The sequence below is a fragment of the Anolis sagrei genome, chromosome 1 (assembly GCF_037176765.1).
Source record: "Anolis sagrei isolate rAnoSag1 chromosome 1, rAnoSag1.mat, whole genome shotgun sequence".
Classification (NCBI taxonomy): Eukaryota; Metazoa; Chordata; class Lepidosauria; order Squamata; family Dactyloidae; genus Anolis; species Anolis sagrei.
In genome coordinates, this window is record NC_090021.1 from 72,935,688 (window position 1) to 72,949,350 (window position 13,663).

The 13,663-nt window shown below is 37.7% G+C and overlaps 1 protein-coding gene across 2 annotated transcripts in view; it reads right to left on the bottom strand.

Annotated features, from left to right (window-relative positions):
* The window catches only part of PLEKHG1 (pleckstrin homology and RhoGEF domain containing G1), a 115,189-nt gene that overhangs the window by 77,976 nt on the left and 23,550 nt on the right, over positions 1 to 13,663 (bottom strand). Inside the window, exon 2 of one of the 2 annotated variants that reach the window (XM_060753556.2) lies at positions 11,025 to 11,099. In XM_060753556.2, coding sequence (XP_060609539.2) covers positions 11,025 to 11,073 — 49 coding nt within the window. In that variant the 5' untranslated portion in view covers positions 11,074 to 11,099. Of the gene's footprint in view, positions 1 to 11,024; positions 11,100 to 13,663 lie in introns of those variants that run through there. The other variant, XM_060753557.2, reaches the window with a different exon arrangement.

Consider the following 13,663-nt stretch of genomic DNA (forward strand, 5'->3'; position numbering starts at 1 on the left):
TGGGGTTTTCTTTAAAGCAGCAGGCAAAACCAGTGGAGGGCAGTTGTACTGATACCATCTCCCAAACAGGTGTCCACAGTCTGCTGGGTTTCAGGTGCTTCACCAGAAAAGATCAAATATTTGATTGATGCAACAACAGTCTTCAAGGGTTCGTCTTCTTTGTTCTTGCAATGAGAAATGGCCACATTTTGCCCCATCCCTAGGCACGCCTTCATTAGACATTACAGGTAAATTTGACAGCTACTTCTAGCAATGTGAACTTGTGGAAGAAACAGAAGAAAGTACTCCAGATGTCACAATAAGTTTTTCAAAAGATAAAAAACTTATGTTTATTGTGTCAGGCAATCCATTTTGGAACAAGGAAAAAGAAAGACAAAAGAACATGGGTTATGTTAGAAGAGCCCCTGAAAGCTGGCTTTCATGTGTGGATGTTACCTAACATCTAGGTGGAGTTTAATGCTCCCTTTCCAGGGAAAAGACTAACGACCGTTCTGGGAGAAAGGGAAGGAAGTGACCTCTCCAGACAGAAAGGAAGCAAAAAGACTTGAGTATACAGCTCAAAGGAAGAAGCAGAAAGGTGAAACAAAAGAGCAGACATACTCTCTAACAAATGACTTTACAAGTATTGATGCTTCCTTGCTTCCAACTGGAATGAGAAGATGCCCAGAGGAACAAATGCTACCATAGTTGTGACCGGGCTGTGGCACAGCTAGTTAGTAGCCAGCTGCATTAAATCACTACTGACCGAGAGATCATGAGTTCGAAGCCAGCCTGGGTTGGAGTGAGCTCCCGACCATTAGTAGTCTAGCTTGCTGTTGACCTATGCAGCCCGAAAGACAGTTGCATCTCTCAAGTAGAAAATTTATGTACCGCTTTATGCGGGGAGGCTAATTTAACTAATTTACGACACCATAAAACCTTCCAGCAGCGTGAGGAAGTACTCCATCAGGAACTCGATGTCACAAGTGGATGGTGAAGTGGCAGCTCCCCCTGTGGCTGGAATTGAGCATACTCTCATGAAGCTGGAAAGCTGGAATGTTATATTGTCTCTGTGTATGTCTATATATGTTGTATGTCTATGGCATTGAATGTTTGCCATGTATATGTGCATTGTAATTTGCCCTGTGTCCCCTGCAGGGTGAGAAGGGCAAAATATAAATACTGCAAGTAAGTAAGTAAGTAAATAAATAAATAGTTGATCCACTGAAAGAGTTGGCAGTATTTGAGCTGCTACCTGTCCCTGCCTTATCTTCTTAGTCATCAGGCAATACTAAGCTATCAATGTCTTGAACAAAACAGAGAGATAAGAAAGAACATTGATTCATTACATCTGCATTTTTGTACAAGATGCCAATTACTTTCTTTTCTTATTTCCTAAAAGTGAAATGAATTAAAGGAATACATGCATAGTTTTCATCCTTAACACTAAAGCTCCAGATAAAAGAACAGCAATTTTTTAAAGATGATAATATTTAAGCCTTTGTTTTGCTAAACCTTTATATTCTTCTCACAAAAGAAATGTGGGTTGAGGTTCATTTTTTAAAATCCTGTTTGGAATTTTGCATTTACCAAGAATGCTAATATTTCCAGCTACATTACTATGAAACCACATCAACCCAAGTCTGTGATCTGAAATAGCTGGGATGGTTGTACAACAACTATATCCTGAAGTCTGGTTTGTCTAAGTGCTCACAAATATTTTAGTAGTTTGGCCCATCTTGGTAAAACATGCACCACTTCTATTAATACTTGATTGCACATAATACATCAAATTGGCTGCTTTCCTATTATGTCAGCCAGCTACAATTTCCTCCTCATTCAAACCACAGAGAGCCAATTAAAAACAGTGGAGCTTAACACAATTATTTCCTTACAGTAATCTCTAAATTAGTTGTTTATCAGGACCTTCCAGTTTTCTTTCCAAAGCAATTGACATTTCTTAATGTAACCATTACCTATACCTCCAGGAACCAAACGTGTTCAAACAGTATTACTAGAAGGCACTTCAAAACGGAACAGACAGAATGTATTTAAACCACAACTGGAGTTTTGCCGAGAATGTGTATGTGCATGTCCAATATATGGAGAAAGCTATTCATATGACAACATTCTTATTTGCTTGGTCAAAATAGGAGGTTAAAAGTACGGTATCTTGGCATAGTCCCTAAACTATTTCCAGTAATACAGTGTTACATTTTACAATACAGCAAGATATAAGCCTTTTTTTTTTTTTTGCTTTTTGTGAATATTATCATTTCAGACTAGAATCTGATACAAGCTTGCTTGAGAATAAGTCCTATTAAGTTGTGTCTTGCTTTAGAATACATACACTCAGCAAGAGAAAACATACGTACTACCTCTCTGAACCATTTAGACCCGCTTTAAGCAAATTGATTAACACACTATAAATTAGATCTTAGTTTATAATTACATAAATCTAATTAGTCATCTTTAGTATTTATTTATTTATTTACAGTATTTATATACCACTTTTCTCACCCCTGGGAGGGCTCAAAGCCATTTACATAGAAATAGTGGCAAAATTCAATGCCTTACAAACATAAACAATTAATCATAAGATACAATAAAAAGACATTTAAAACATCAAATATAAGAATTAAAACACCTAATAAAAATTAAAATCACGTGATCCAAGTATGTAGACCAGGCTATTCCAAATGTCAATTGCACATATTCCATATTTGCTTCTTGTATTGCATTACTTCACTAGTCAAAAGCTTGGTTCCATAACCATGTCTTTGCTCTCTTTCTAAAGGGAGGTCACTGATCTAATCTCACTGGGGAGAGAGTTCCAGAGCTGAGGAGCCACATATTAATCTCATCACAATATGATGTATTTAACTCTTAGGATCGATTCATACACCACAAAATATGTTGATGGAATGCCTTTTCATAAAGCAACAGTGAATACTCTGTAGGTATTTCAGTGCTTGGTCTAGTCCACATATGCACCACATCACCCCAGCCAGCAAAGGTGGCTGGGGTGTAGTTATTCGATGGCTATTCACACATTACTTTTTAGCCATGTATGCCTTCTACATAGGAATTCTGTTAGCATGTGATATGTCCTCAAAACCTACAATACATGGATCTTAGGGCCCTTCCACACAGGTCCTATATCCCAGGATCTGATCCCAGGTTTTCCGTTTATCCCAGATTATCTGGCAGTGTGGACTCATATAATCCAGTTTAAAACAGAAAACCTGGCATCAGATCCTGGGATGTAGGGTCTGTCTGGAAGGGCCCTTAAAGATCAGCATCAGCTACACTAAGCCACTTGTTTTACAGATCCAAATACTGCTTAGAAGGGTAAACAACATAGTAAATGCATGCTTATTTTTAGGCACTTGATCATTCCCTTTGACCTATGTATCAGCTTACATATATTAAAATCTTTGCCAAATCCATTCTCCATTGCCATCTATCAGCATGAATTTCATTCTCTTCAACAGAGTGCTTGCCTATTAAGAAACTTTGCCATCTATAAACAGAGAAAGACCACAATGTGATACAGGTGCTACACAGTCTGAAGTGCAGCTAGGGCCAGCCAACAAACACTTCAACACAACTGATTAGAGAGCATAAATTCTTAAAGCCAACTCAAACAAATATTAGTTCAGATTATGTTTGAAAATACCTAGAATAAATCACACCTCGAGTACTTACCCACGAGATTAGCAGAGGGAATGCAAACACTTTTGGTAGCCACCTGCAGATAGAGGTGACTTAAAGTTTTGTACTATTGCTTGACTTTTCATGGAAATGCTTATCCAATAATTTTCCTAAAGCATTGTCAAACCAACCTTCTTTACTTAAAAGTAGAGGTCTTATCATTTGTATCATGAAATTAAGTCAAAATGTCTGATCCGATCCAAATCTCAAATAGCTGTGTATTGCTGGAAGTCAGAGGCCACATGCATTTCTTGCTACAATTGGCTATTTCAAACTTGATAACTTCACCTACGTCAAATTTACAACCACAATTTTAGTTCCAGGTTTTCCCTGCATCTGATCCTCTATACTAAATGTTAACTCATCTTCTGAGCTTTTGAAACCACAATAGCACTATATACACCCAAGGAGGTGGTGCTTGGAAAAACGCAGAGGTTTGCAAAAGTACAAAATAAATATAAAATAAAATGTTAAGTAGGACTGAAGTGAGAACATTAAACACCACAATGATGAGTCAGCATGCTAAATGGGAATAAAATACTGTTTGATTCTTGATAGGAGCAGAGATAGAAAAGCAGGGGAAACAGGAATCTAATGGATAATCTTAATGATGGTTGCAGCAAACTTCCCTATAGGATTTGTTGCACCTATTGCTCAATATGTATTTGCACATGTACAGCTGCCAGACTGAAAACTAGAAATACCTTTAATGATTGCATAGAGAAGGAATTTCACCATGTATTATGCCGTACACAACCTGGTAACAAGTAACAGCTGCTTGAATTCTCTTTTCTATACAGCCATTAAAAGTACAGGAACCCTTTCTAGTTTCCACTCAGGAGGACATATATATGAACGTACATACATACATACATACATACTCTCTCACACAGAGACAAACACATGCAACACTCTCTCACACACAAGTATAGGCACATCTATTAATACATACACACTCAAATGTACTCATTTCCTATTCTACTGAAGCCCCTTAGCTATCTTTCCTTAAGCACACTTCTGAAGATGGAGCATGAACTAAATCGAAGCTGCATGTTTTTTTTAACTGTTTCAATAAATGAGAAAATCCTCTCTCCCCCCCCCCCCCTCTCTCTCACACACACACTCACAGAGTTTAAATGCAAAAACCATTAAGTTTTACAGGTTTGATTACAAGGAGCATTAGATCACAGCTGATTGGAACACTGAGCTCTTACCTGGACACCAGCCAACCATCACTCATGGTAACCATTGTGGGGTTTTTTCAAGGTCCATTTTTAAAGAGTCATTAATATTCTCCTCAGGACTTCAATTACATTTGAAGAAGTCCAACTTGGCAACTATCCTGCTAAAGATGGTGATTCTCCTTTCAACAAACCTACTTTCTGGAACATATTTTGGCAGGTTAAGCACCAAGAGCTCATTTTTATGCAGCAGGGTATAGTAGAAGCCACTGACAAAGTCTATATTTACTTAGATATACAAAGGGTTCTTATCTAGGATTGATATAATGTTTTGTCCTTTTGATGTCCCTTTAAAAAGAGCACATTAAGCACCATTAAAATTGCCCAAATAACATCAGTCTCGTGGTTAATAGTGGCTGGGTCTTTCCATGCTAGGGGATGGTAGTGCTCCATTGGGAACTTTAATTTAAAATCTCCAAACAAGTTCAATTTCTTGAACAAGGATTTAAAGTTTAGAATTAAAGCCCACAATATGGGAATGGCAACCAACACACAACTAAAGAGGTCTCCATTCCTAGCCTGCTATCCATTGCACAGACAACACATTCTGAAGACAAGTCCAAGCATCTGTTATTCACCTAGTTCTATGGATTAGACATATATTACTTATACAGAATAATTACTCTCACAAAAATAACTCTATAAAACATCAAGGGTGATTTCAACAAGCTAAGATTTCCTAAATTTAGAACACATTGTGGCAGCTTTCCTTACTTACAATTTTGTAACTTCTACTTCAATTTAAGAATGCAAACTTAACAAGAGAATTAATGGTCCAGAATACTTATTTTCCTCCCAACTTCCCACTTACTTAGCCTGGCAGTAAAAAACAGCAACTTATAAAGAGGAGGTCTTGCTGCCATGCCTGGAGTCTTGAAAGGCTGCCATGGCAGAATGGATGCCAAGGGGGGGGGGGGGGGCAACTCTCAAAATGTATGGTAAATCACTGTTTTTTAAAACAGCACTATCCTGCTGCTAGGAGAATTGTTTACTTTCACATTCTGAAAATGGACTGAAGCAGACTAGAGAAAGAATAACTGATTTTTTGGCTTGGTTGGAGATGTTTCCCTCTTTAGACAGAATGAAGCATCTGCTTCAGGTGGCAGACACCAGGAGGAGGCAGCAGCAAGGAGTTGCCTTGCACCACTTCAGACAAACTATAACCTTCAACTGCTGTGGAGGACTCTCTCTCATAGGCAGTATTAAGCAAGGATTCACCTCCCAATCCAGTCATCTCTTCTACACATAATTGTCCATCCTGACCACAATAGTACAAGAAAATGAGTCATTCTTTCTGGAAGCTGCGTTAACAGCTTATTTTCTGAATCTGCATGTATATGCATGACTCCCACTGCCCAAAACACAGTGAGTTCAGTCTTTACTCTTCTGAATACTAGTACATCTCTCTCCTTTTGCATTATTTCAACTTCCCTCCTAGTCTTTGTTACTAAAGTAATTCCTTAAGAGCCAGGGACTCCTAAAAACTGATTTTCCAAGGCTGTTTAGCAATTTTACATTGATTTTAGGCATGAAAGTAAGAGAAATAGGAAAAGCAGGTAGATATTCTAATAAACAAACATTGTATCATCCGCATGACTCATTGAGATCTTGTTCAAAACAGCAAAGGTGGGGTGGCAGTAAAGTTGCTCACAAGCATTGAGGTCCTGAAAAATATTCCACCAGAAATGAGGAAAATAGATGATTTTTTCTTGATCTCAAATATATCAGAAATTGAACTCTCACTAGGCTTGATAATAGCCAGTCTCTTTAAATGGGGGAGAGTGTATACACATTTGCTCCATCTAAAGAGACACATGAGGAAAAAAACAATATCGGAGCAGAAGTGGTCAGAGTAACCACCAACTTGAAGCCCCCAGTGGTGCAATGGGTTAACCCCTTGTGGCAGCATGACTGCTGACCAAAACGTTGGTGGTTCAAATCTGGGGAGTGGGGTGAACTCCCATCTGTCAGCTCTAGCTTCTCATGTGGGAACATGAGAGAAGCCTCCCCTAGGCAATGTCCTTGCAGACAGCCAATTCTCTCACACCAGAAGCAACTTGCAGTTTCTCAATCACTCCTGACACAAAAAAAAATCCACCAGCATTATAAACAGGATATTTTTATTTCACTTCTCTTTGCATTTCTAAATTATCTTTTTGTGTTAATCTTAACCTGTTGACAATTTCATCTTTACAACAATTTTTGCAGCAGTCTGAAGTGTGAATTATAAAATGTTATCATAACTTAAAATTCAATAAATTAGAATACGAATAGATTGGATAAATTTGTCTCCTACAGCTGTTCAGGAAGAGATGGAGGAAACATGCTAAAATGATGCTTTACCCAGATGCCTAGCAAATTCTCCCCTCTCATACACACACACCCCAAAAGGAGGAGATTGGAAAAGAAACAATGAAAAATTTTCCTGGCTTACCAGGAGAAAAAGAATGGCTTGTTAGTTTACTACATCCCACAAAGTAGCCAGCTGCAAAGGAAACAGCCTGGCGATAAACCATACCAGGAAAGAAGGTCAGGATTTCCTGCTATAATGGAAGCTGATTCTCAAATAGAAACAAAAAAGGAGGGTCATGCTGCAAAAAGGTTTCCGTGCAAAGGGGCATGTCCGAAACTGATTGTGTGTGTTACAGGTCAGTACTGGGCTGTTATTTGATGTCATTTTCAGTTTTGACCCAATTTATACTCTAAATTTTAGGCAGCAATAAAATTTACTGCAACCTTGTTACTATGTGTAGGGAGCCTGCAAAGCCTTCAGGTGGCACACAGTCTTTCACCACTGCCACTGAAGATCTTGTTCAGTGGCTGTGGAGATGGTTTACATTGAAATGCTAAAAAAAACCCCACTACCATTTTTTTTAAAAAGAGATAGAACTTTTTTCTAATGGTTTGACCATATGAAGAGAAACATTTCTAGTATGAACATTAATGCCCATCAAGTGCTCACAACTGATGCAACCGGTAAACCTTTTTTGAGTACTTGCAAAAAAAATGTTGATGTCTCAAGCCCCATCTACATTGCTATATACAGGCAGTCTCCAAGTTACGAACAAGATAGGTTCTGTAGGTTTGTTCTTTAGTTGAATTTGTATGTAAGTCAGAATAGGTACATTTCTAATGTGTAACTCCAGGTGTGTGTGTGTGTGTACACACACGTATATGCACTTTGGATAACATAGGGAAGGGTTAACACCCCCCGTGGTGTTTGTTTTGCAGTCTGTGTTCAGAAGAGTTCTGATCCTGAGAGAATTGGATTTTGAAAAAATTGACTTGTTGTGGAAACAAGGATTGTTGACAAAGCTTCGGTGGACACACCTTTTCCCCATGATAACTCTTCCAGGAGTAAATTTCCCTTTGTAAGATTAGATTTCTCTCACTTCCTGTTGTCTCACCCCCATTCTTAACTGTGAGTCATTTGTAAGTCAGAAGTTTGTAACTTGGGGACTGCCTGTAATGCAGTTTCAGAATGCAGGTTAACTGCATTAAACTGGATTATATGGCAGTGTAGACTGATATACTCCAATTCAATCTAATTCTATCTACATTATATTAGTCTACACTGATCATATAATAGTTTAAACTACATTATATGCAAATATACATGGGGCCTCAGTAGATCACAAGCTGAACATGAATCAACTGTGATGTGTTATTTTAAAAAGTCAATGTGATTATAAACTGTATCAATAGATATGTTTAAATATCTGAAAAGATATCATATTGAAGATGGAGCCTACATGTTTTTTGCTGCTCAAGGGAATAGGACATGGAGAAATCAATTCAAACTACTGGAAAAGAGATTTTACCTAAACAATAGAAAGAATGTCCTAATTATAAGAGCTATTTGAAAGTGAAATCTGATTTCTTGGAGTGTGGTGATGTCTCCTTCTTGGGAGGTTTTCCAGCTATTTGTGGGGAGTTCTTTGTGTGTTCCTGCCTAGCAGGGGGTTGGACTGGATGGACCTTGTGGTCTCTTTCAATTCTATGATTATATAATTAAAGGAATCTGTTCCCCTATTGCCAGTCTTAACCTACACAGTGATTTCACATATAAATAAATCATACACAATGGAGCAATGTGTTACATTAAATTACCATTTAATATAGTTTTGTTAGTCAAAGAACAGACTTCATCCAAAACTTGACTACACTGAAAACAAATTCAAGATGCATCAAGATGTCAAACTACCTTGCTAAACCAAGTTATTTTATTGGAGAGAGAAAAATGAATTTTACTATTAATCTTAAAAAATAATTTTACTAAGGGATAGAGAAAACCACTATTTTGAAACTTTTGAAGTTCTTCTCTCATTATTACCACTGCTTCATTTTCCAATTTTGAAGCATTTTGTGTTTATATATGTCTCAGCAGTATAATCTATATAATATATGAATATAATCATTAATGGAGACACCAAAATCCACAAAGCAATAAAAGTTTTGAAAAACAAATCTTTGAGGCATTTTCACAAAATGACAGTAATAACAGCAAAGGGACTGAAACTGATAATTGATGTTATCAGATGGCAATTAGGTAAAGTTGTCAGGTATTGATGCACTATTTTGACATTTTTGCAGCGATGTCCCCAATTTTCTCAAAAACGTTTGTGAATCCTGTGGCTTGACTGAGAAAGTTTGCTTATTTTTCAATATTTATCAAGGTGAAAGAAATGCCATCTCCATATTTGAGGCAACAGACAATTACGCATTGCCTAGTTTGGCAGCAAAAGGATGGAACCTAGTTTTTCTTTAATCAGAAGATCCTTTTGTGTGAAACAGTAATGTGATGCTCTGGCCCTGGCAACAACTTACTTTTTTAGTTGTCATGGTCGGGATATGCAGTTAGAGCAACAGACCCACTATAGGGATCACAAATTACCTTGAAATGAACTACCCAATATGGTTTGGTATTATGGATCATTCCAACAGTGAAAAAGGATGACTTCTTCACAGTGTTTCCACCCTGTTAGTCTGTCATTCTGGTCCTGCTTTAATAGGCAAAGACCTTTTCATTCAAGCAAGTTTTGGGGAGATTAACTGGGTTGCTATAAAGGACATTAATGGCTGGCACTGCTATATCAGTGCAGGGATGAGTCTGGTTTGGGTTTTAGTGTGAACTTTAAAGCAAGAAACCAGGATACACACTATGCAATACCACAGAAACAATAAACCAGCGCTACATGTGCTATATAAGTGGCACACACACTATTTTGTGCTATGAGAACATATAACCGTTAAATTCACCACCACAGGAACTAGAAGTCAATGGAACAAATTCCAAGCCAACATGCAAATTCCAAATGGAATAGTTTTCATTGTTTTGTCTGTCAGCTGCTTCAGAACTCTTCTGGATGCATTCTGTACTAACTTACTGCAATTAAACCTCATTGAATGCAATATAGATTAGTTCTGTATGCTATAAAAGATGCATAAGATTGTTATTTCATTTTAAAAATTGTGTCAAAGCATATAAATATTCCAGCATATCTCATTTTGCATTCTGTTCAGGCAAGCTAAAAGTATTTTATTCTGCATGTGAGAAAGATTAATGTTCTAATTCTGCCAGAAAGTTTCCACTGTCATTTTCTGTATGCATGTAGGGTCTGAAGTCGAATGCTTTTTGGTATCTGGGCACTTTCCATAGAGTTGGACTCCTAGAATCTGGACTCCATCCCATGTGGAAAGCCTCCATGAATAACAGAGCCTCTCCACTTCATATCTGCCAATGCATAGGAGAGGAATGGAAATGGAGAAGAAGAGATTCTCTCCATGCTGCAGAAATACACATACATCACACCTGAATGTGATTCAGAGTACAAACTACAGACGTTTCCTCTTTTCCCCTTCCTTGTTGTACATCATACAGAGAACTGAAAATGTTCCTACTGTACTAAATTTGGATCAAATCATCTCATCTAAGTGTTCTAAATAATCACATCCAAAAGCATGTGGATGAGAATAATATATTTCATAAGCCAAATTTGCAATAAACGAGTGGTACAATTATCTTTCTTTCAATATCTATTCTGAGAAAAAGAAAAATTAAGATTGCTCAAGATGAAAGAGAATACTGACCTTCATTCCTGGACAAGGTTTCTTTCCCCTCTGGCGTTTTATCTGGCATCTCAGCCAAGACCAGCTTAGTGCAACCTGAGTGACATAAATAAAGGAAATTATTCTCATACTGAGGCCAATCCATTTGAACAGAGAAATATTTTTTTCTATAAAAGTTGATGATATAATTGCAGTTTTAAAAATGTTCCTGTAACACATGACCATGGCCATTTGTATTTAAAACAGGATAACAGTAATAACACATCCAAATATATGAGCACAAAGGGGTTTAAAATGTATTATATGCCTGCAGTTCAATGAATTAGCAGCAGCTTAAATGGCTAGGCAACTCTGTTTCAGATTCAATATGAGGCATACACATTCCTTAACATTTTAAAACATTACTATGGCACTTTTAGTCTGATTAGCAAACACTGAACTTAATCAAAATGAATCAAAGAGCAAATTATTTCTTGGCAAATAATGTTGATGCCTTTATCAAATGTTAGTTACAAAAAACAAAACAAAACTCTGAACACTTTTCTCAGTGATCCCATTATGTTAAAGAATCCGACCAACTGAATATGAATAGTATTCATGGGATTATTCAGGCAAAGTTCCTGTCACTCCATAATTGTTCATTTATTAGCATATTAACCAGAAAGAAAATTGATGATTAAAAAAAAGGAAGGCGAATGTGTGCCCCTCTAAATGTTGTTGATCTCTATGTCACTCATCCTTTCATCATTAGTAGTCCAACAATATGACTGATGTGAGTTTTCTGAGCTGTATGACCATGTTCCAGAAGCATTCTCTCCTCATAGAACATGGCCATACAGCCTGGAAAACTCACAGCAACCCAGTGATTCCAGCCATGAAAGTCTTTGACTATATACACACACACACTTTATTTATATTATGCCCTATCTCCTTGAGGGGACTCAGAATAGATTACAGCATATATATAAAAACAGGCAGCATTCAGTTCTGGAGGCAGTGCTCATCTCCGGCTCTGGGGGAAGTGCTCATCTCCATTTCCAAGCCCGAGGAGCCTGCATTGTCCGTAGACACCTCCTGGTCTTGTGGCCAGCATGCATGCATAGAATGCCTGTTTGCCTTCCTGCTGAGGCAGTACCTATGATCTACTCACATCTGCATGTTTTCAAGCTGCTAGGTTGGTAGGAGCTGGAGCTAACAGCAGGAGCTCACCCCATCCTGCGGATTCGAACTGCCATCTTTCAGGTCAGCAAGTTCAACAGCTCAATAGTTTAACCTGTTGCACCACCGTGATCCCTATATTTGGAAAGCCAGACATCCCCCCTTTTGCATTTGTGCTTAATCTCTAGTATGAAAACACAGCTGTTGTCCTCAAGGTGATGACATGGTGTCTGCCCAATCCAGCTGATTTAAACTGTCCACAGTTTCAGTCACTTGAAATGAAGATATCTCTGACCTATTAACCAAGCTAAAGAGGGCTCATACTTTCTAGAGAGTAAGTCCCACTGAACTAATTAGGAATTACTTCTGAACAGAAATGCATAGCATTGCAGTGTGAGTGGTTGCTCTTGTATTTTTAGCTACAGAACAGGGAAAGTTGAATATGTATAGATTTTCCTTTAAATTGTTAAACGGTCTATTAAGTAGCACGAAACCATAGAGCATCAAATTCCCTCTTGCCAGCTTCCGTGACTCTAATATTAGAAAGATGTTAAAACAATGTCAAGTAGCAATTTGCTCAAATTTCATGCCAACAATGCATTATGTGGCTTTCAAAACATAATATTATCAGAAGTACTCACAACAAAGCAGAAGTTACTTCCTTTAAAACCTTCACTCCGGGTAGACCATCATGCAACCTCAACTGTTCAGATGCAGGCGTATTACTGATTGATCTGGAATTTAGATTGATGCATTCATGTCTACCTGATATGATTCTAGACTGTGGATAAGGTAAAGGTTTTCCCCGGACATTAAGTCCAGTTGTGTCCGACTCTGGGGGTTGATGCTCATCTCCATTTCTAAGCCAAAGAACCGGTGTTGTTTGTAGACACCTCCAAGGTCATGTGGCTGGCATGACTGCATGGAGCACCGTTACTGGGGATATAAAGCTTTATTGATTTCATTCTTGCATACAAGAACAAAGAATTCAAAAATCTACTGCTAGGTTAACCTGATAAGGTTTATACATGGACTTTTTTTTTCTTTTGCAGTTGCAATGAGCAGTGATAGATGTTTTTTGGTGCACTTCCACACCAACATTTTATATACTAAAAAGACTTTTGTAAAGAGAGAGAGAGAGAGAGAGAGATTAGTTCTGTGAAAATGTGGTTGGAGAAGAGATTGCTTAGTGAGGTGGGGAAAATAGAGCTGATCGTTATCAATATGAGAAAACACAGAGGGAAAAGTCAGGCATAAGGGAAGTCCTTGATGCCACAATTAGTACATAATAGAGTGACATTTCTAGAACACATTGGCATTTTACATTATAAAAACTTTTTAATATGATGCATTATGTTCACAACCGAAGCGGGATCTGCCCTGTCTAAAAATACATCTCCTGTGTTACTATATTTATCCATCCAGTTATAAATCCCAGAATACAATGGTGTTTATATGTATGCAATACAAGATACAGAGCTTTTGTGCGTGCTGATAACTGA